The sequence below is a fragment of the Pan troglodytes genome, chromosome 7 (genome assembly GCF_028858775.2).
Source record: "Pan troglodytes isolate AG18354 chromosome 7, NHGRI_mPanTro3-v2.0_pri, whole genome shotgun sequence".
Lineage (NCBI taxonomy): Eukaryota > Metazoa > Chordata > Mammalia > Primates > Hominidae > Pan > Pan troglodytes.
The window spans coordinates 128,410,944-128,433,419 of NC_072405.2; the positions used below are offsets into that span (position 1 = coordinate 128,410,944).

The 22,476-nt window shown below is 44.6% G+C and overlaps 1 protein-coding gene across 1 annotated transcript in view; it reads right to left on the reverse strand.

Annotated features, from left to right (window-relative positions):
- EXT1 (exostosin glycosyltransferase 1) overlaps positions 1 to 15,485 on the reverse strand; it is a 314,323-nt gene extending 298,838 nt beyond the window's left edge. Inside the window, exon 1 of the mRNA XM_001141496.8 lies at positions 13,743 to 15,485. Coding sequence (XP_001141496.1) covers positions 13,743 to 14,704 — 962 coding nt within the window. The 5' untranslated portion in view covers positions 14,705 to 15,485. The remainder of the gene's footprint in view (positions 1 to 13,742) is intronic.
- Between the last annotated feature and the right edge of the window lie 6,991 nt (positions 15,486 to 22,476).

The window sequence follows — 22,476 nt, forward strand, 5'->3', positions numbered from 1 at the left end:
CATAATGTTTTTTCCTGTACCAATAAATTATTTGGATTTGTGTTATGCAGCAAAACCCTTTGGTTCATTTTAATTTGGCTTCAGTGATACTTATATCAAACACAATAGTAAAAATAGAAAAAGAAAGAAAAGAGGCCAGGTGCACTGGTTCACGCCTCTAATCCCAGCACTTTGGGACGCTGAGGCAGGCGGATCACGAGGTCAGGAGATCGAGACCATGCTGGCCAACATGGTGAAACCCCATCTGTACTAAAAATACAAAAATTAGCTGGATGTGGTGGTACTCAGGAGGCTGAGGCAGGAGAATCACTTGAACCAGGGAGTGGAAGGTTACAGTGAGCTGAGATCACGCCACTGCGGCCTGGCGACAGAGCAAGACTCCGTCAAGGAAGGAAGGAAGGAAGGAAGGGAGGGAGGGAGGGAGGGAGGGAGGGAGGGAGGGAGGGAAAGGAAGGAAGAAAGGATACCTTGTGGAAAAAAAGGTTCATTGGGAGAAACTTCCCATTTGAACATGACAAAAAACTCTGGGTGAACCAGCAAATGAACACAATGAACTTGGAGTAGGAACAGGAATGCCTGAGCTATAAACCAAAGACAGTAACATTTAGAGACTCCATACTTTGAATATACCATATCAACAGTAGTAACATTCCCTTCGGTTAAATAAATGTAAATTTTTTTCATTTATGCAACAAACACTGAGTGCTTCCTATGAGTCAGTCAGGCATGGTGCTGAGGCTCTGAAGGTATAATGGTATGAGAGCTCAATGTCATTTTCCCAAGGAGGCCTTTCTTTCCCTCCATATTTAAAGCTGCAAAATTCTTCCTCATCCCCACTCCTACTTTGCATCCAAACGACCTGGTGAGCTTTTTAAAAACCTGGAACTTCGGCCGGCTGGGCGCAGCGGCTCATGCCTGTAATCCCAGCATTCTGGGAGGCCAAAGCGGGCAGATCACTTGAGGTCAGGAGTTCAAGATCAGCCTGGCCAACATGTCAAAACCTCATCTTTACTAAAAATACAAAAAATTAGCCGGGCATGGTGGTACATACCTGTAATTCCAGCTACTCAGGAGGCTGAGGCAGGAGAATTGCTTGAACCTGGGAGGTGGGGGTTGCAGTGAGCCCAGATCGCGCCACTGCGCTCCAGCCTGGGCAACAGAGCAAGACTCCTTCTCAAAAAATAAAAATAAATGAATAAAAATAAATAAAAACCTGGAACTTCATCCCTAATTGGCCTGGACTGGGGCCTGGCTTTTTCAGAAGCTCCCCAGGAGAGTCTACTGTAGAGTTAAGGTTGAGACCCACTGCCTTAACCCACTTCCATACGTTGCTTTACTTCACAGCATCCAGCACCTTCTAATATATGACAAAATGTGTATGCCATGAGCCTCAGCCTCCAGCCACTAGGCTATGAGCATCTAGAAGGCAGGTACGTGCACCTTCTTATTCACTGTTGAATCCCCAGTGCCTGCACACCGTAGGCGCTCAATAAGTATCTGTTGAGTAAATTAATGAAAAACCAACATGAATCCTCCCCTCAGGTTCTGTGCAGTCTACTGGAGAGAGAAAAACAAACAGCTAACTGAATGGAAAACCACAGCTGGGTGTTAAATGTTCTATATGAGCACATACCAGGAGAATTTGGCCTTGTCTGAGGCATCAAGGAAGTGACTCTGGAAGAAGTCAGATGCAGCTGGGTGCTGGCTTTCCAGAAAGTGGAAAGGAGGTGTGTGGGGAAAGCGGGGAGAAGGAGGAGGAGTGTGGCTCTGCCCTGGGGCTGGGGATGAGAAGGCAGGCAGAGCTTGCCTGCCTTAGTAACATGTGAATTAACTATGAGACACCCCCAAGGCCCATTCAAGCAGGGTGGTGATCATATTTTCTATCAGTGGCACTGTGGATGATTTCTACCAATCCTTCAGGACACTGAAATGTGTGCAGGAAGTGTGCCTGCTACACGTCCAAGCTAGGCCCCCACTAGGAGTGTGAAATGCCCAACATACCTGCCAGGACAACCATAGGACAAGAGACGAGATGTCCCTTGTTCCCTCCTGGGCCCCTCCCTTCTCCAAACTCTAACATCCATATGCCACGCCTTAGGCAGGCAGGGCCAGCCCTACTAGCCCTAGGCTAGCTACTCTCTTTACCTGAGCCCACAGCCCAAGTCATTCTAGACACTAGTCCATCAAGAATAGCTAACACAGTGGCCGGGGCGCAGTGGCTCATGCCTGTAATCCCAGCACTTTGGGAGGCTGAGGCGGACAGATCACGAGGTCAGGAGATCGAGAACGTCCTGGCTAACATGGTGAAACCCCATCTCTACTAAAAAATACAAAAAAAATTAGCCGGGCGTGGTGGCGGGTGCCTGTAGTTCCAGCTACTTGGGAGGCTGAGGCAGGAGAATGGCGTGAACCCGGGAGGCGGAGCTTGCAGTGAGCCAAGTTCACATCACTGCACCCCAGCCTGGACAACAGAGCAAGACTCTGTCTCAAAAAAAAAAAAAAGAATAGCTAGCACTACAGGCCTACACCACAGGATCAGAAAACTTACCATTTCACCTAGGTTTAAACTGATATGCATCTTGAAAACTCAGAAATCAGAGTTAGCAACAAATAGCAGAAATCAAATGCTAACCCAAAGGAGACCCTGTCTCTCTGGAGCCTTGGCGGAAATTGCTAAAGTTGGTAGACAAGTTTTCAAATGGAGATCTTACTCTTAAGACCATCAGTATATTTTATTAATCATACGGTTTTCAAAGAAGTTATAAAACACATTACTTCTTTTTCTACATTCTTAAACAAAGGACAGTGAACACAAATGATGTTTCAGAGCCAATACCGTACCATGTTATAGTTCATCAAATATCCACAGAAGCTGTGCTTGGTGACAGGCAGGGCAGTAGGTGTTGGACTTGGAAGCACATTCATTCCTGAGGAGCGTGTAGAACACATTCTTGGGCATTGGGCCAGCTGTTCTTCAATTGCCATGGTTCTTTACTTCTTCTGGGCATTACAGTTTATAATTTCCTGGCCCACTTCCTTATATTTGGGTTACCAGCTGTCCTTTCTTCCCAGTACTATCTGCAAGAATCCCTCTTTCATTTTTAAATGTACTGCTTCTAATCTACTGCAGGCTGAGAAACCAGATTACCTAACAGGTTAGAATTGTCTAACGTAAGATTAAATAAATTCTAGGTTAGAAACCCAAGTGATACTCTATAAATCAGTCATACTATTGTTTGTGAGTGTATGGTCTTTATGACATCAGTTCCAGCTGTTCAAAAGCAGTACGGTGCTGTGGTTAAGGACACAGGTTCAAAAGTCAGAGGGCCTCAGTTCATCTGCTACGCGTATGCTCTTAGGCAAACCACTTTTAAAGACTGTCTGCTTCAGTTTCTTCATCTGTAAAATGGAGACAAAATGGGTATCTTCCTGCCAGGTGGACATAAAGATTAAAGAAGATACTTCTCATTACCCTGCACATAGGATGCCCTCAGATATGAGTTGCTGTTGCTGTTATCCTCATCATCAACTGGGGTCAAATATGTGCATGCCAACAGGATATGGCTTCAACAGCGCCTGCCACAGCCAACTTCCCCTAACCACAGTCCTCTGTTCCAGGAAGCAACTTTGGGCTGTTTTTGCAAGAGGATGACCACCAAGTAAATCAAGAGTGGCAACATGACAGGGCAGTCGTTTCACTGACCAGGTCACCACCATACCCAAGACGTGGCCTAATATGAATGGCTCTCCCCAGCAAGCAATGCTTACTGGAAAAGTCAATCCGACTGGTCTCCTCCATGCCCTGGACGAGAGAATTCAGGAAAGACTGGCCAGTGGTTGGAAGACACACACAGGGCCAGAGATGCTAGCCAAGCAAGACATGAAGGCATAGAGCAGGAACAAAGGAGCCTGGCCCAGGTATTGTGGTGGGTCCTGAGAACTTACGAGAGCAGTTTCAGTTCAGTTTCTGTCCCATATCCCCTCACAATAAATCCCAAAACTTAAGGTAGCCCAAATGATTTTCGGTTCTTTGCAACATAAGGGCCTGCTGAACCGGCCGAGGGAGGCTTCCCAGTAGCTGAGCTCCACTCACACACGGTGTCCCTCCAAATGTTACCCTCAACTGGTGAGGACTTAAAAGTCAACTGGAGGCGGGGTGAGGAGGCTCACACCTGTAATCCCAGCACTTTGGGAGGCCGAGGCAGGTGGATCACGAGGTCAGGAGATCGAGACCATCCTGGCTAACACGGTGAAACCCTGTCTATTCAAAATACAAAAATTAGCTGGGCGTGGTGGCATGCACCTGTAGTCCCAGCTACTCGGGAGGCTGAGGCAGCAGAATCGCTTGAACCCAGGAGGCAGAGGTTGCAGTGAGCTGAGATCGCGCCACTGCACTCCAGCCTGGCGACAGAGCGAGACTCCATCTCAAAAAGAAAAAAAAAAAGTCAACTGGAAAAGAGATCACCTGCATTAATAGAGCAGTCAACCTGGGAACCTGAAGGCCATGGAGTCAAGGAAGTGTCTGACTGCCCCAGGGATCCCCCTCAACTGCTTCCACCCGTACCCTACACACGTGCAAGCCCCAGCTTGAAGACCCCTGTAGGTCTTTATAGAAACAATGGCTGGACTTCCAGGGCACCTACCACAATTTCCTGAGGACTTAAGTATCAAAGTAGAGATAAGTTATTGCTGTGGCTTAGTTGGGAAGAGCTAAGTTTCGAAACTAAATGAACCTCTGTTGTTGATTAGAAAATAGCAGGAAGATGAGTTTAATAATACCACCACCCTGTAGAACACATTAACGTTTACAAGGTACAGTCTCACATACTCCACCTCATTTGACCTTCTTAACGACCCTATGAGACCAGTATTATGATCCCCATTTCCAGATGTGGAAACTGAGGCTGAGAAGTTAAAAACCTAGTCCAGGAACTTTGGGGGATCAGCTACTGTTATGGTGCAGGGCCACAGGCTCTCCCTTCTAAAGGGCTTCACAGAAGACAAAAGGGTACACAAAAAGAGGCTGTGTATCCTCACAAATTTCTCCTTTTCTGTCCGTTTTTAAATCACTGAGAATAGTGCCTCCTTTACACTTAAAATCCCAGGCCTTACTTAGATGCCCAGAGGTCAAAGCGACCTGTCCAAATTTACCTCCTATGGTCCATGGAGTCAACAACCAAAGAGAAAACAGAAACAAATCCTTGATAAACTGCATACAATTAGCTAGAAGAGTAACATCTACCTAGGTAAGGCCTGCAGATTCTGAAATCCCAGGCAAGGTTATATGCACAGTGCTTGGAGAGAAGTCTAGGGATGTCTGCTCAGTAAGAGACCAGGGAGGATTTTGGCTGGAGAAAAACAAAACTTCAAAGAGAACAGAGCAGTGGAGCTTCAAAGGCCCCCTGGCAGGACCAATTAACACCTACAAATGTTTATCTAGGCAGTCATTTAATGATGGCTACTTCACTAAATGGGTGTTCACCTTAAAAACAGCTATAGCCCAGAATGGGATTGGAGTGGGGAGTTAGGGAGGACAGGACAGGAAGTTCTATATTGTGTTTTGAGAGGGAGACCCTAGTCAAGAAGAAAACACTCAACAAGGTGAAACCCCTTACAGACTATTTCTAATGAGGAAAAAAAAAAAAACAAGTTAAATATGTAAGAAGGCTGGGTGCTGTAGCTCACGCCTGTAATCCCAGTACTTTGGGAGGCCAAGGTGGGTAGATCACCTCAGATCAGGAATTCAAGACCAGCCTGGCCAATACAGCAAAACCCCATCTCTACTAAAAATACAAAAATTAGCCGGGCGTGGTGGTGGGTGCCTGTAATCCCATCTACTCGGGAGGCTGAAGCAGGAGAATCCCTTGAACCCAGGAAGCGAAGGTTGCAGTGAGCCGAGATCGCACTACTGCACTCCAGCCTGGGTGACAGAGCAAGACTCTGTCTCAAAATAATAATAAACAAATAAAATATATGTAAGAAAATGTAAATGGTTAAACAAACTCTGGTCCAGCCATGGGTTAGAAAAAAAAAAATCACACCTTAAAAATCCTATTTTCCAAACAATTTACTAGAACAGAAAAATGCCCTTGGATAATGTTAGGAAAAAAAATAACATCCAAAAATACATTTAAAGTCTGACTTCAACTTTACAAAACTGACAGACTAGAATGGTAAGGTGAATGGGCAGGAGTTTGTTTTGTTTGCCAAAGTAGCCCCAGCTCCAATACATAAGTGTCTGGCACAAACAAGACACTTAAGAAAAATGTGTTGAATTCATTATTTACTCACCATTAATTAAATAATAATTAACCTATCTATCCAGGGTACTTGGATATGCAGAGACAGAGCCACATAAACATATAGGTATATATATGTGCTAGAATAGACTGACTACATCAAAGTTTACCAATAGTGGCTAACACTTATAATAGAATTAGGAAAGAAATTTAATTATGTATTCCAATCTTCTGTATTTTCCCAATCTTCCACAAAGGCTATGCATCCTTTTTTTTTTCTTTCTTTCTTTCTTTCTTTGAAAGACAAGGTCGGCCGGGCTTGGTGGCTCATGCCTATAATCTCAGCACTTTGGGAGGCCGAGGTGCGCGGATCACTGAAGGTCGGGAGTTCAAGACCAGCCTGACCACATGGAGAAACCCCGTCTCTACTAAAAATACAAAATTAGCCGGGTGTGGTGGCACATGCCTGTAATCCCAGCTACTCGGGAGGCTGAGGCAGGAGAATCACTTGAATCCGGGAGGAGAAGGTTGCGGTAAGCCGAGATCGTGCTATTGCACTCCAGCCTGGGCAACAAGAGGGAAACTCTGTCTCAAAAAAAAGAAAGATAAGGTCTTGCTCTATTGTCCAGGGTGGAGTGCAGTGGTGCCATCATCAGTCACTGCAGCCTCAATGTCCCAGACTCAAGCAATCCTCCCACCTCAGTCTCCCAAGTAGCTGGGACTACAGGTGTGCACCACCATGCCCAGCTAATTTTTTTATCTTTAGTAAAGATAACATCTCACTGTGTTACCCAGGCTAGTATGATCTAGAACTCCTGGGCTCAAGCAATCCTCCCGCCTTAGCCTTCCAAAAGTGCTGGGATTACAGGCATGAGCCACTGTGCTCAGCCTGTGTATAACATTTATAATTTTTTAAGCACTGTTTTTCTTTTAAAGAGCCTTAGGTCCTGGAGGCATTGGGTGTGGTATGTTCCAGAAACAGAATATTCCCATAGGCCTTTCATTTCTATTCTATTGGATCACAATGTCTACCTGGGGCAGCAGTCACTCTGATCCCCATCCACCTGCAGCGACATCTCCAGGGTTCACTTTCACTTAAAATCACAGAGGGACACCCTGCAGGATGCTATCAGTAGGGGAAAGGTCACACAGACAGAATGCTAATCAGCTTCCTCACTTTTCTTAGAAGAACCCTAGGAGAGAATTACAAGCAGAATCTACATAGAAACAATTCCAATGCCCCTTGAACAGAAGAGTTGAAGGAGTTCAGTGCTTAAATGTCAGGTTTAGGGGCCATCTTTATGACATCTCTGAGCCAAACTTTTTCCTCGGGAAACATGTTCATAAAGTAAAGCAATGGAAAAAAGATCCATATACAAACACCTGACTCACGCTTCACGTATTAAAAGTTAATATGTAACAGGTAGAAACTCTGTTTGATTCTTTAAGGTGGTAACATTTTGTAGAAGAGAATGGACTTTGGAATCCAAGTACCCAGGTAGGAACCCTGCCATTTGCTCACTAGATGTGACACTGAGCTTGTTACTTTACTGTCTCAGGGGCCTACATTCTAATCTGTAAAATGGGGATATAACCTAACTCACGCTGTTGTTGAAAGGTTCTATGAACTAATAAAAGTAAATTCAAATAACAGGTACTCAGCAAATCTTCTAGTTTGGAGGGAATCCTGTTTATTACAGGAGCCTGGTCAAGGTGGAAGAGCTTTTAAATAAAAACAATTATAGGTTGAATATCTATTATCTGAAATGAATGCTAGTTATCCCTTATCTAAAGAAAGTTAATTCCGCACAACCTGAAGCGTGTACATGTTCCATGCAGGGGGCTGGCACACCTGTTCTGATGACATGGCCACTGCATACAACATTCACATTATGACCTCGAGAGAAAAAAACCGCACTATTTTCTTCTTCCAGAGTATGAAGGAAGCGCTAGGTAATTATTACATGGCAATAGCTACTTCTCAAACACCTTGTTCAGAAAATACCTTGTTTCAAATACACAATTTAGGCTGAGAAGGACTTGGCCTAAAATGCTTGAGACCAAAGTGTTTCAAATTTTGGATTTTTTTAGATTTTGAGATATCTGCATTGTATACTTAGAGTTGGACATCCCTAATTCAAAAATCCGAAGTCCAAAATGCTCATGTCAGTGGTCAAACGTTTCAGATTTTGGAGCATTTTGGACCTTTGGATTAGGGAAGCTCAACCTGTAGTTATTAACCTCATGGAAACATAAGCTTCTGTGTTTATGTTTGAACATGAAACATGTCCAGAAGCCTGCAGAAGCCAATGACCACTTTGTCTCACCTGGTTCATTCTGAATATGCAGTGCTGCAAAGCAAATGCAGTGAGGTAGCAATAAATGTTCTTCTCTCCGAGAAAAGAACAGACAACTTGGGCCATAAAACCTGGGTTTTAGCCTCAATTCAGCCACTTACAGGCTGCGTAGCCTCAGGCAAGTCACCTTACCATCGTTTGCCTCCGTTTACACACCAGCAACATAGCCTGAGAAGACACCTTCAAGGTGGTTGTGAGCAAAGCAGCCAGGCCCTACCAAGCACAACTTCTGCTGTGACATTGGCATATTAAAGGTCATTATTGGCAGGAGTTTCTAGCACTGTGTTCTGAGAAGGCAGATCCTCAAGCCTTCTGACAGAAAGAACTAACACCACCTGCAGGTGTAGCATCTCCCCTTTTGCCATCCAAAGTTGCTGTCACAGTCAGGGGGACCAAAGGTGGCCTCCAATGGGCAGGACCCGCCCAAACCTTAGTAACAAGCCATTATTTGTAGAGTAAAATCCTGCAGGCCCCTAGCTTAGATCACAGACTCCACTGGAAACCCTCATTTGCTAGGCTGAATTCAGTAATAATACAAATGTCCCTGAAAGTAGCAAATAACACCCCAACATTTACTTAGGGATCCCTTGTGATTGAGGTTCTCAGGTGCTCTCCAGAAAGCAGGTTTAGAAAGAGGCAAGAAAGGAAGGAGAGAATCAGAATCTCGGTGTCAGAAGACAAACTTGCCAACTTCATAATTTTCCATAGGGCTGGAACTACCTTATTTTTTAACTGTGCTAATTGGGTTTATGTTAGAAATGCTTTTGTGCTATTGTACAACCGTGGGGAGAAAGGTGCTAATATTTTACATTTAAAACCCGAGAATCTCAATTCCCACCTTTCATTTTGGAGAAGGAAAACATTCATCTAAGGTTCACTGCTGGATCATGAACTTGCTCAAGGTGTCTGTTAATACAGTTTGGGATAATGAGGAAAAAAAGAAAAAAGTATTTAGCATTTTTACTTGCCTTGCACATATTTTCTTTTTGCTGTAAGTGCATGTAATTCAACTTATTGTTCAGTCAATGCACAGTCTATTCCCTAAACCCCTTAGGGCCAAATTGAAAGGTTCAAAAAACTCCTACTTAGACTAAACAGCTCCATAGACCTACCCAACTAAACAAACAGGCAAAATGTAAACTCCTAGAGCAAGAGTTTGTAAGTCTGAGGATGCCCTCAGCGGGAGGTGTGTGTCAGCCCCTGAAACCACATAACAAATTGTGTACATGCTTTTATTTATTTACTTATCATTTATTTTTGCAAAGGTTGTCCTCCAAGTTTTCATCAGATTACTGAAGAATTCTAAGAGAAATCCCATAACAAACACCATTAATAAGGATCTCCTTGTGGCTGGTGAATTTTCAAGGGTGCCTGAGAATAGAAATGAAAGACTGCAGATCAAGGCAAAATTCAGGGGGCCTGCATTCTGGTGCTACCCTTGTCACTAAACAATTTTCTTGCCTTAAGCAAATCCCTGAAACGTTCTGTCCCTCAGTTTCTACATCTGTAAAAATCAGGATGTTGGAAGCTGAATGATCACTTACCTCCAAGACCCTTGAAGATACCAGGATGGTGAGGTACAGTGTTAGCAAACACAGAAAAAGGGAAATACCAAAAAGAATTGCACACAATCTTGCCTGTTCCCAGAAAAGCTTTAAATATTCACCCTTGCTTTCCTTGGAGGGGGTCAAAGATAGAAGCCACCTCTCCTTTCCCTCTCTTTCTTCTATTTCAAAGAGCTGAATCTAAAGTTTCACAATAATGCCCTTTGTAGGGATATGAACTATGAAGTTCATGCAAAAGTACAATAATTCTATAAGGATGCATAAGTAGCTGAAAGAACATAAAATACAAAGAATTTCTCTAAAACATCACTACAACTCATCTAATTACTGCAATGACTTGTTTTAGCTGGCATTATCCACATGTGTTAAAATATATAACTGATAAAAAATAGTTACAGCTATCATAAAAATTGATATTTTAATATAATCCTGAACGTCTGGGTCAAAAAATGACAAAAGAAATTTATTTTCTCTCTATTACAAGAGAAAAGTATTTTCTTTCATTCTTTGTAGCTTTTCTATACCTTTGTAATCAACGTCTAATTTTCACAAAGGCACTGGTGAGACAGAAGTCATTGCTCTTTTAGCACTAAATTATTTATCGACACATAATATTCTATTTCACCAAAAGCAACCTTTTTTTAGTTGAAACATTTGTATATACTCTATATTCGTATATACTCTAACTTGACCATAATACCATAAATTTTCAATCTAGTCATCAGACCCCATAAAGTTTACTCCAAAGGAAACCTACAGGTGATTGCTTGAGGGAGCAAATTAAATTGAAGCTTTTTTTTTCCATGGACACTTGCTAATAAGCTAGATGAAAACTGATTGTGTTTTTACAAGCCATTACCAAATGAGTGCTTAGAGCACCCCTGAAGCAGTCTGAAACCCACTCTGCAAAACCCAAACTAATGCTCAAGGTGACTAATCAAAAGTCACACCATGAGTCAGTATGAGAAGTCAAACTTACACAGATCACGTCTACAGACCTAACTTCAATATCGCCTCCACCTAAAACGCTAGAGAGACTGGCATATCTTGACTTGAGGAGTTCTGCATCTCACATATCTAAGGCCATCTTCCAGAAAGCATCAATATAAGTAGCACAGTAGTTGCTCTTACGCCAGAGCACGATACACGTTGCTTGCTCTGCTAGCGTATCTCCAAATTTGAGAGTTCTTGCTTCATCTTCATGTGTTCCAAAACCAATAATAAATGGCAATAAAGTTTGTAAGCACCATTTCTCAAAGACAAATAATTCTGCTAACCCACTCAGAGGAATGAGTCAAAACTCCAGGTGTACCAGGCGAGTGAATGTAAACCTTTTGCAGCACCATCCCGGGCTACATGCAAGTTTAGGGCTGGAAGGTATGCCAAAGGGGAACATAATGAAAATCCAGAAGTGTCCCTGCTAAAGAGATCCCCGCTTGGGAGAAAGAGCAAACTTGCTTTTCTACTAAATGCCACTTTTCTGATCAGACCCAATCCTGAGGTCCTGACCCCTTGTGGTCTTTAAACATAAACCAAAGTGTGGGTGTCATATTTCTTGGCCCGATCACAAAGAGGTCAAAAATTAGTTAAATTTAGTAAAAATTAAAGTTTTAAAGAAACCAACCCCTCCCTTCATTGCTGATCTCTAGAAAATGCTTCCATTCCACAGAAAATGTAGAAACGTAATATTTATTTTGGGAATAAAAGGGTAAGAAAGATATTATTCACTTGGATTAAGGGTATTTTCCAATATATATAATTCAAATTTCCTAAGCTGAAATCTCGGCTTTAGCCCTTTTAGAAGGATGAAGAACAGAATCCTTCCACAGAATTCTGTGAGACTGCTTTAGAAGACACTGAAAGGTTAGACTTCATCTCGAGTTACTCCACCATAAACCAGACAAAGAAATTCCTGAAAGGCTATAAGCATTTTTTTCTTACAAGCACCCACAGGAATAGGTCAATGTAAATGTCGTATAAACAAATCAGTTCATTACTAACCATAGTTTAAATGTCTTTTATGAGAAAACTGTAATCCATTGCAACTGCACATTCACACATAACTGCCCCTGGATGAGAGGAAAATATGGATTCATAATTGATCTTAGTCTCTGGCTTTTCTTATGCCTGAAAAGCAAAAGGTATTGGGGGTTGGAAAGCTGAATCTGAGTGCTTGATACTTTCTCCTTCACTCTCTATGATCAAGTCTTGGAGGACTTTAATTTCCCTTCCAATCACTCCTATAGAGGCCCTAGTGTCTGAAAAAATGCACAGACGACAATCAAACCTTTCATTTCAAGGCCAGTTTCCCACCATACCCCTTCCTGTTCCAATCAGGTTTGTGAAACATTTCCCCTATTCTGCATTTCATGAATCAATTGCAAAATCTGCCAACCTCTGCCAGTTCCTCTTGTACTCAGCTGAGAGGTTCCCCTTCCTTCCCTGGGTAGCACAAGGCTGCTCTGGTTTTTAACTGGCGTAACGTGGAAATGCACTGTAGGAACTCACTAACTCTTTCACAGCCAGATGTAAGTGAGAGTCTGGGCGGCAACCCCACCTACTAGGAAACTGGTCCACCAAGCTCAGGATAAAGCAGATTTGTGGAATTTAGCTTTGACTCCAAATCCCGTGTCAGTTACTGTCACGGGGAAGGAAAAAGGAAGAGTGAAAAGGTCTACAAAGTAACCAATTCAGTTACTTAGCAACTGGACAAAACTTGCCTCACTACAGAGGGTAAGGAGGCATCTCACACCCATTCAAAGAGTAACAGTCTACAATTTACATGCAAATAGACAAAGACAAAAGGGAACGGGAAATCTAAATTAGCAACTGGAGTTTAGACAGTGAGACTGAGGCCCACATTTAAAAAAAAAAAAAAAAGTTTGTCCTAGGAAAGAGACAGGACATGTACAGAAATGAATGAATTAATAAATGAATGAATGAATGCATGCATGCATGCATGCAAAGCCACAGGCCCAACAAGTTTACAGTCTCCCTTCATAAAAGTCAATGCCATGGGGGAGAGAGGAAAGGGCCACACAAAGTTCGATACAATTTAAACATTTCCATGGCTAACATGAATTACAGGCTTACAGAAAATGTGAAGTTGGGAAAAATCCTGGGAAAGTAGGTACCCCTGCTCATGAGAAAAGCAAACAAAAGCATCACTCTTGGTGGAAGGTCTCTGGACTTTGGGTAGATCACAGCCTCTCCGGGTCTCTAGATATCCTCAGAAACACCCTCCAGTACCCATGCCTGAAATGCAGTTACTAAACTTGGATCTAACCCCGACTCTTAACAGGAGACACGCCGCCCTGCAGGTTTCCTAAGCAAGAAGGAGATACTGTCACCTACTTGGCTCGAGAAGGTGCTCCAGGCTTTTCAGTTTGCCCGAGGAGCTCCAACTCTCTGTCCCCAGCCTCTAGCTGCACACCCGAACCGGATTTGCTCAGTTCCAGGCTCAAAGGGGAAGGAGGACTGAGGTCTCATCCGCCCTCACCCCATCCCCCAACTTCACACCTGGACCAAGGCCGGCAGAGCCCAAGGCTGACTCCCAAAGACACGCCAGCCCAGACACTTACTTCTCATACTCGGTGTTGTCTCTGTCACAGCGAGAATCCTTGTGCTTTTGCCAGTCTTTGCCATGCTTGCAGGTGGTGAGGAGCACAACGTCCTCCCCGTTATGGACGTGATATAAGGCATTCCTGGTGTCTGATCCTATCCCTGTCAGGTACCTCTTCCCCTTGAATACCAGCATGTACTTCCTGAGAGGAGGGATGGTGTTGAACTTCAAAAACCCCCTCTCCCCTCCTGTCCTGGGATGATCCTTAGAAAAGAGGGGAATAGAAACATCAAAGTTGGGTCGGAAGTTTTCAGTACTGATGCTGGCTTTGGCCAGCATCGCCTGGCCGATGTCAAACCCCACGTCCTCGGTGTAGTCAGGCCAAGTGCCGGAATATAAATTAAAAATTAAATGATTCCTACCATTGTTCCACAAGTGGAGACTCTGCACTTTGGATCTCAAATTGTGCACATACTGAGGTGACAACTGGTCTCTGTCTAAAGTATCCAGACTCAGGACAAAGAGGCACGCCTGGCTGGGGTCCGAGGTGTAGAACCTGGAGCCCTCGATGGCCGCTAGAATGTTTTGGTAACTTTCGGCGATTTTCTCCCCTTTTTGCTGCGGGTATACGTAGACTTTGAAGCCGTTTTTCTTGCAAAGGGTGAAATCGAAGCAGGACTCCATGCGGCACTTCTTGCCTTTGTAGATGCTCGAGTTGGCATCTCGCTTCTGCCGGGGGGAAATGTGCACGCTGGAATCCTCGTTTTCCAATTGATCCCAAGGAACGAAGGGGCGCAGAGCGTCCGGGAAGCGGGGCCAGAAATGATCCGGACTGGGGTGGTGCAAGCCATTCCTACCGCTGTGCTCTTCTCTCCGGCTGTGGCTCCTCGATGCCCTAAACTGCAAGCCTCCGAAATAAAACAAAAGGGCGAGACAAGAGCCAGCTGAGAGCAGGATGAAATAGCGTTTTTTGGCCTGCATGTGTCCTGCCTGGGTCAAGAGGATTGTAAATAAACACAAGAATCACCCAAGTTTCCCAATCAACACTTTCAGCTCCAGTCCGCCATCTTCCCGCCTGTAAAGACTTCAAACTCTCCGCTCCCACCTTCTCTGGATGCCTTTCCCCAAGCCGTGGACTGATCCAGCGCATGTGGGCGATTTCTTTAACTTTCTCCCCTTCGGTCTTTCATCTTTGGGTTGCACAATGCACGGGAGAGAGCGGGGCTGAATATCTCGCACCCAGGGCGGGCGAGCAGCGGACTGTAATTTTCTTGCATGCAACAAGACGGAGGAAAAGAAAGAGAGAGGGGAGAAAAAAAAAAGCTCCCGATACCCAATCAATGGCAAGACGAAGTGATTGCCTTGCCTCTCGGATTCCTCTCGGCAGCGTGGAAAATGAGCCCCGGGAAGGCAACTTCAACTCATCCACCACTCTCCGTGCAGAGCACTCCGGTTCCAACAAGTCAGCCGATCCCGGGTTCAGCCGGCTAGTGCATCTTGCAGCTGGGGCGCCGTAACCTCACAAATCCCTGCATCTCTCTTTATTCCCTTCTGCAGCGGCTCCAAGACTCCGGCGGTGTTTACTCCTGCGCTCGCGGGGCCGGCCCCCGGGACGCGCGGCGGCCCGGCTGGAGGCGGCGGCGGCGGCGGCGCTGGGTGGCGGCGGCGGCGCGTCCTCCCCGCGGGCAGTGCCGGCCCCGAGAGGCGCTTCGCAGGCCCCCGCGCGAACGCTGCCGACCGCCGCGTTCGGTCGCCGAATGTTACCCGGTTCTGAATGTTACACTTACACATTCCATTCCCGACACGACAGCGCTGACCTCATCCATCCACGCAGCCCGCGCTGCCATTGGCCGAGCGTCACGTCCGGGGGGGGCGGTGCTTCCGCTGCGCCCATTCATAACCCCCGGCCGCGGGCCGAGGCGCGGGCGCGGCGTTGGGGGCGTAGGGGGCGCAGGGAGCCGGGGCTCCCGGGTTGCGAGCTGCCGGCGGGCTGCCGGGCAGGTGGAGCGCGGGACGGCCCGGTGCGAGCCCCGCGGCCCCTCGGCGCGCCCAGGCCCGGATCTCGGCCTGCGCCGTGCCGGGGACCAGAGGCGCCTGCGGAAACGCGGCGGCCGGGGAAGGAGGCACCGGCAGGGGCCCCGTGCCGCGCGGCCCCGGGCGCCCTGGAGAATCTGGTCTCCTGGGCTGCCTGCCGGAACGCCTAGAGAAAGATGCTTTGAAGGAGGGAAGCAGGGAGGAAAGGAAGACTTCATAGAAAGCGACCGCCGATCCGAAAGCTGCCTCTCCCAGCCCTCCTTCCACTCTCCGAGACCCAGTATTTCAATTTTCTGTTAAGCATTAAAACAATCTCCCCTTACTCCTCCCCTACATAGCACATTTTTTTAAACCAAAGAAACACCCCAATGCCCAACAATAAAGAGGAATTATTACAATCAAGAGGAATTGTTGCAATTCTTCATGCCTGCCTCTGTGCTAGGAGTGTAAGACGGCTATCCTAAATCCTCATTATCTACTTAGGCAGCCTTGCCTGAGCCCCCTCTGTCTATTATGAAGAAAGCTTCCAAGAGATCCAATCACAGAGAAAAAATAAATTTTCTAATGGCTGCAGGGAAACCAGTTAATTTAAGCTTGCCCCAGTCCTCAAAGTGATGTTATTCTCTTGGTGGTGGTGGTGGTGGTGGTGGTGGTGGTGGTTTTAAAGATATCTCTTAAGGACATATGACTGGTAGAATTGCCAACTGTCCCAGCTATAGAAGGAACACTTGCATCAGGAAAACTACCTTATTTACAATTAGTGCCAAATAGTTGGTCTTTCCCTCACTGACCTCCCACTCCTTGGCCCAAGCTCCTGCCACTCCCAATGGAAGAACTTCATTGGATAACTCAGGTAACCGAGGAGCAGTCCCGCTAAAGATCCTCCAGGTCCACAAAGATGTGCTAGGCTCCCAAACAGTATCTCTGGTCAAAGTCAAACTCCCTGGCCTCAGATCCTGAACACTGCTTTACAGAAAACACCTCCCACCCTCTGGCCTAGCTAAAGTCTCAGGGCTCGGGCAAGCTGGACAGTTGCCTAGGGCAGCCGGCTGTTTAGTGATTGTTTATTATGGGAGTGACTGAGAGCTAGGAGCAGACACTTCCCGGCTTCCCTCAGGCTGCAAAAACCCCAGCGGGGTGTGGATGAAGGGCAGGGTTATAACAAGGCAGTATGAAATGATAGAGTGGAAAGTTTCAGACCTCTGTTGTTTCAGATTTGTTTTAATAAAGCAGGGAAGGGGCATGGGTGGGACATTACTGTACATTCCTGAAGCCTCTCCCTATTTCTGACCTGCCAAAGATGAGACAGCTTTTCCAGATTTGACTTGAACCCCCTGCACAATGTAGAGAGGCCTGGGACAGGAATGAGGATTCAGTCATCTTCCAAATACAGTGACAATGATGCAGATAAAGGCAGTGATTGAAACCACATGTGACCCAAAGCTCCCCCCAGCCCAAGTTGCTAAGAACAACAGTTCAAGGCAGGAGGCGTTCTCTTCTGATCAGGGTGCAGATTATCTCAGCCCTGTGAAGTGGGGCTGTGGGACTGGAGGCGCTCTCTCTCTCTCTCTCTCTCTCTCTCTCTCTCTCTATATATATATATATATATATGCTGGAGTGCAGTGGCAGGATCTCGGCTCACTAGAACCTCTGCCTCCTAGATTCAAGTGATTTGCCTCCCTCAGCCTCCGGAGTAGCTGGGATTACAGGTGTGCACCACCAGCCCTGGCTAATTTTTGTTTATTTTTGGTAGAGATGGGGTTTTGCCATATTGGCAAGGCTGGTCTCGAACTCCTGACCTCAAGTAATCTGCCCACCTTGGCCTCCCAAAGTGCTGGGATTACAGCGTGAGCCACCTCGCCCATCCCCTCTATATCTTGCCAGTTGTTTTGCATGACCTTAGGGGGAGCTAGCTACCCTCCTTGCTCTTTTGTGTTCTGTTTATGTTTTGGCGTGTGCTTCCTGCTTTTCTTGCCTAATTATGGCTAATTTCCTTATCCCAGACCCCAGTGTTACCCATCTCTACTTGTACATCCCAAAGTGTTGCGTACTGTCAGAAAAACTTTGGTGCTGACAATTAGAGAAAACTTGAATTCAGAACCCAGATCTGCCATTTACTAGTGCCTTGGGCATGTGGCTTAATTTCAGTGGACCTCCAGTTTCTCGTTTGAAAAGTCAGGATAATAATATCTTTCTTGCCAGCAGTTTTTTTTTTCTTTCTTTCTTTTTTAACAGAGTCTTGCTCTGTCACCCAGGCTGGAATGTGCAGCAGTGTGGTCTCAGCTTACTACAACCTCCACCTCCCGGGTTCAAGTGATTATCCTGCCTCAGTCTCCCGAATTGCTGAGATTACAGGCAACTGCCACCATACCCGGCTAATTTTTGTATTTTTAGTAGAGATGGGGTTTTGCCAAGTTGGCCATGGCTGGACCCGAACTCCTGACCTCATGTGATCCGTCTGCCTCAGCTTCCCAAAGTGCTAGGATTATAGGCGTGAGCCGCCACGCCTGGCCTCAATTTGTAAATTGTAAATTGCTCTACATGTGTAACACCATTAGCCTAAGTTCCACTTTTCAAACTCCAACTGTAATCTTAAAAGTAGCCCCTACAATGGTATCATCATTTTGTCTCCTCTGTTTTATTTTTTCCTAACCCTTATTAGCTGAAATCTCCTCTGTTTGTTTGCTTGTTAACTTTTCACAGTAAGGAAGCCCCTGAGAGGAGGAGCACTGTTTGTCCTACTCACTCCTTTATCCCAAATGCCAAGGGCAGTACCTGGCACTTAGGTGAAGCTCAATCACTGATTCAAATGAATGAATGACTTAGTAAAATTCGGCTTCACCACAGCACTTGTACAAACTCGAGAAGAAAGAGCTCATAAGTACAGGCAACAAAAGCAAAAATAAACAAGTGGAATACATCAAACTAACAATCTTCTGCACAGTCAGTAAAGGAAACAATCAACAAATGAAAAGGCAGCCAATAGAAGGAAAGGAAATATTTGCAAACCAAATGCTGATATGGGGTTAATATCCAAAATATACAAAGAACTCACACAACTCAATAGCAAAAAAAAAAAAAAAAAAAAAAGCAAAGGACCTAAATAAACATTTTTCAAAAAAGACATTCAAATGGCCAATGGGTATATAAAAATGTGTTCAACATCGTTAATTATCAGGGAAATACACATTAAAACCACAGTGAGATACTACCTCATACCTATTAGAATGGCTGTAATCAGAAAGACAAAAGATAACAATGTTTGGGGCAACATGAAGAAAACAGAACCCTTGCACACTGTTGGTGGGACTGTAAATTCATATGGCCATTGTAGAAAATGATAGGGAAATTCTCAAAAATTTAAAAGTATAATTACCATATATCATCTAGCAATCTTACTTCTGGGTATATATCCAAAGGAAATGAAATCAACATGTCAAAAAGATATCTGCATTCCCGTGTTCACTGCAGTGTTATTCACGATAACCAATACGTGGCAACAACCCAAATGTCTGTTGATTGATGAATGAATAAAGACAATGTGGTACATATATGCAATGGAATATTATTCAGCCATAAGAAGCAGGAAATCCTACCAGTTGAGACAACAGGGATGAACCTTATGCTCAGTGAAAGAAGCAAGATGTAGAAACACAAATACTGCACTTCTGTGTGGATCTGACCCATATGTGGAACCTAAAAAAGTCGAACTCACAGAAGCAGAGAGTATAATGGTGGTTGCCATGGTCTGGGAGTTTGGGGCAATCGGGAGATGTTAGTCAAAGAATATAAACATTCAGTTATAAGACGAGTAAGTTCTGGGGATCTAACATATGGCATGGTGACTGTGGTTAATAATGCTGTATTGTATATCTGGAATTTGCTAAGACAGTAGATCTTAAATACTCTCACCACACACACACGTACACATACACACAAAGATAACTATGTGCCATGACAGATGGGTTAATTAGCTTGATAATAGTAATCATTTCACAATGTATACATACATCAAATCATGTTGAACATCGTCAATGTACATACAATTTTTATTTGTCAATCATATCCCAATAAATCTGATGAAAAATCTTTTTTAAAGGCCCCTTGGTAGTCCTCAAAGCAAGACTCAGTCTGTGGTTTGAAGTGGAAATATTACTAACCAGGATTATCTTCACAGAGGGCAAGCTGGTCCATTGTAAATCCTTTAACAATGATGTGTTTCAAACCATGTAACTCCTCTGGTCAAAGCCCTCAAGGGATCCCTGTCTCTCTCCACTAAGAGATAAAGCCCTTTCAATTACCTGCAAGGTCCTGCAGGATTTGTCTTAACCATCCCTCACCTCCCCTCACCACATCCTCTCACCCCATTTCCTGCCTATATCTCTCTCCCTCCCTCCTGATCTAGTCACTGTGCTCCAGCCAGGCTGGTGACCTTGTTATTTGTCATGCATGGGAAACATGTCCCTGCCTCAGGGCCCCTGCACACACTTGTCTCTGCCAGTCTGCACCCCAATCCACCTAGCGCACTCCCTCACTTCCTTCAAGTCTCTCCTCAGATGCCACCTTACTATTAAGGCCTTCTCTAACCACCCTAAATAAAACAGCAGCACCCCTTCTATTTGCCGATCCCCTCGCCCACCTTTACTTTTCTTCTTAGCACTAATCAGCACCTGACATTCTATTTATTATTGATGTGTTGCATAGAGAACGTGAGTTCCATGGGGCAAGGACTTGGTCTTTTGTTCAGTGTTATATCCTCAACAGTTACAACACTGTCCGTCACTAAATACACACTTGTGGAACTAATTAATTAATCTGATCTTATTGTCTGTAGGGCAAATAAGAGAATATTTAAGGCTAGAGTTCTATCATTACACACACACACACACACACACACACACACACACACGAAGCTAAAGTAGCCCAAGCATTCAAGCCTTGCTTAATTTCCTTTTCCAGAGGTACTTTTTCCCCAGGGCTGTCTAAAAACCTGAAAACAGTGTGGCACAAAAGGACCCAGAAAATGTAACCTTGAACAAGTCATTTCACTTCCCTAAGCTTTGGTTTCTCATTGGTAAAATCAAGAGTAACTGTAATATGGCATGCTTAGCTCACTGAGTTACTGTAAGAATCAAATGAGAACAAAATAATAATGTACGAGAAAAATTTTGCAGTCCGCAATGCACACGGCAGGTGCAAGATTTAATCATCACACTCCTGGACAAATGTGGACACAAGTACATGAGATGTGATCATATTTGCAAGTCCACAGTATTAAATACGTGGAATATCGCCCATCAAACACACACTGGTTTCCAGATTCTTTGCAAACTCTGAAATGGTCATTGACTGTTATAAACCAACAGAAAAAGGGAAAAACGGAAAAATAGCCAATGGAAGCAAAGCAAAGGAGACTATTTTTCTTTTTAATGTAGAAAGCACTGCAGGAACATATGTTTATCAATGGTCTACAATTCTATTTGCTATAGAAAAAAATAATTGATTGGCTCTAAAATATGAAAACAAGCTGAAGTATTGGAATTAGTAAATGTTTAAATTCCCTAAAATGTAACCCTGGGTCAACTGGCAAGGCAATCCAATCTTCATAAACGTATACAAAATTTTTATTTGATGTGGGCACATTGTAAGGTTTTGGTGATATCTGATGGAACCTCTAGCAGTAAGCATTTCTAGCTTCTAGAAAGAACAGGAAACTCTGCTAGGTTTATACTGATAGGATATAGAAGGTGGGAAAAGACAATCAGGTCTACAAAAGTTCAGGCATCCTGGAGCAGTAATGATGAATCTAGAGATTCCCAGCCAGAAAACAGGAGCCTAATTTCTAGTTGCCTCTTTGCCAGGAACCTGAGGAAACCTGTAACATTGTTTCTGAATGCTAGGGCTTGAGAGCTTCATCCAGAAAAATGCAGGCTAAGATGTGGTGATATCTTTCCAGCTGAAATAGTCAAGGATGCCCTGTATAGACCACGTGGGTCCAGGAAGGGAAGAGCTTGGGAAAGAGGAAGATGGAACTCCGCTGAGAAGGAAGCAAACAAGTGGAAGGAAAACAAGTAGAAGTAGGAGGCCCCACCAGGCCTCCCAAGATAGCCAAGCAGGAAGCTAACCAGGAGCAAAACAAGGGAAATTCATGCATGTATGTGTCAAATCCTGCGCCAGGTGCTTTACTGGTGTTATCTCTTTGATCCTTGCAAGGTTCCTAAGACACAGGTATTCTCCTTATCAGTTGTCACAAATGAAGAAACTGAAACTCAATCCTAGGAGGGGGCTCTTGGCAATTCATTCACATAGTCCTTGAACGGATATTCATTGAGCAGATAGCCTGTACCAGGGGGTATCTGTCTAGAGTCTTTTGTCATTTACAAAACACTTTCAGAAGAATTTTTGTTTGAATATCACCGGAACCCCGCGAAGTAGGAAAAGAACATTATCCCTGTTTTACAAAAAATTAAGAATCTGGTTCATGTTTTTGTTTTATTTTTTTCTTCCCGAGATGGAGTCTTGCTCTATTGCCCAGGCTGGAGTGCAGCAGCACGATCTGAGCTCACTGCAACCTCCACCTCCCAGGTTCAAGCGATTCTGCTGCCTCAGCCTCCTGAGTAGCTGGGACTACATGTACATGCCACCATGCCTGGTTAATTTTTGTATTTTTAGTAGAGGTGGGATTTCACCATGTTGGCCAGGCTGGTCTCATCCTGACC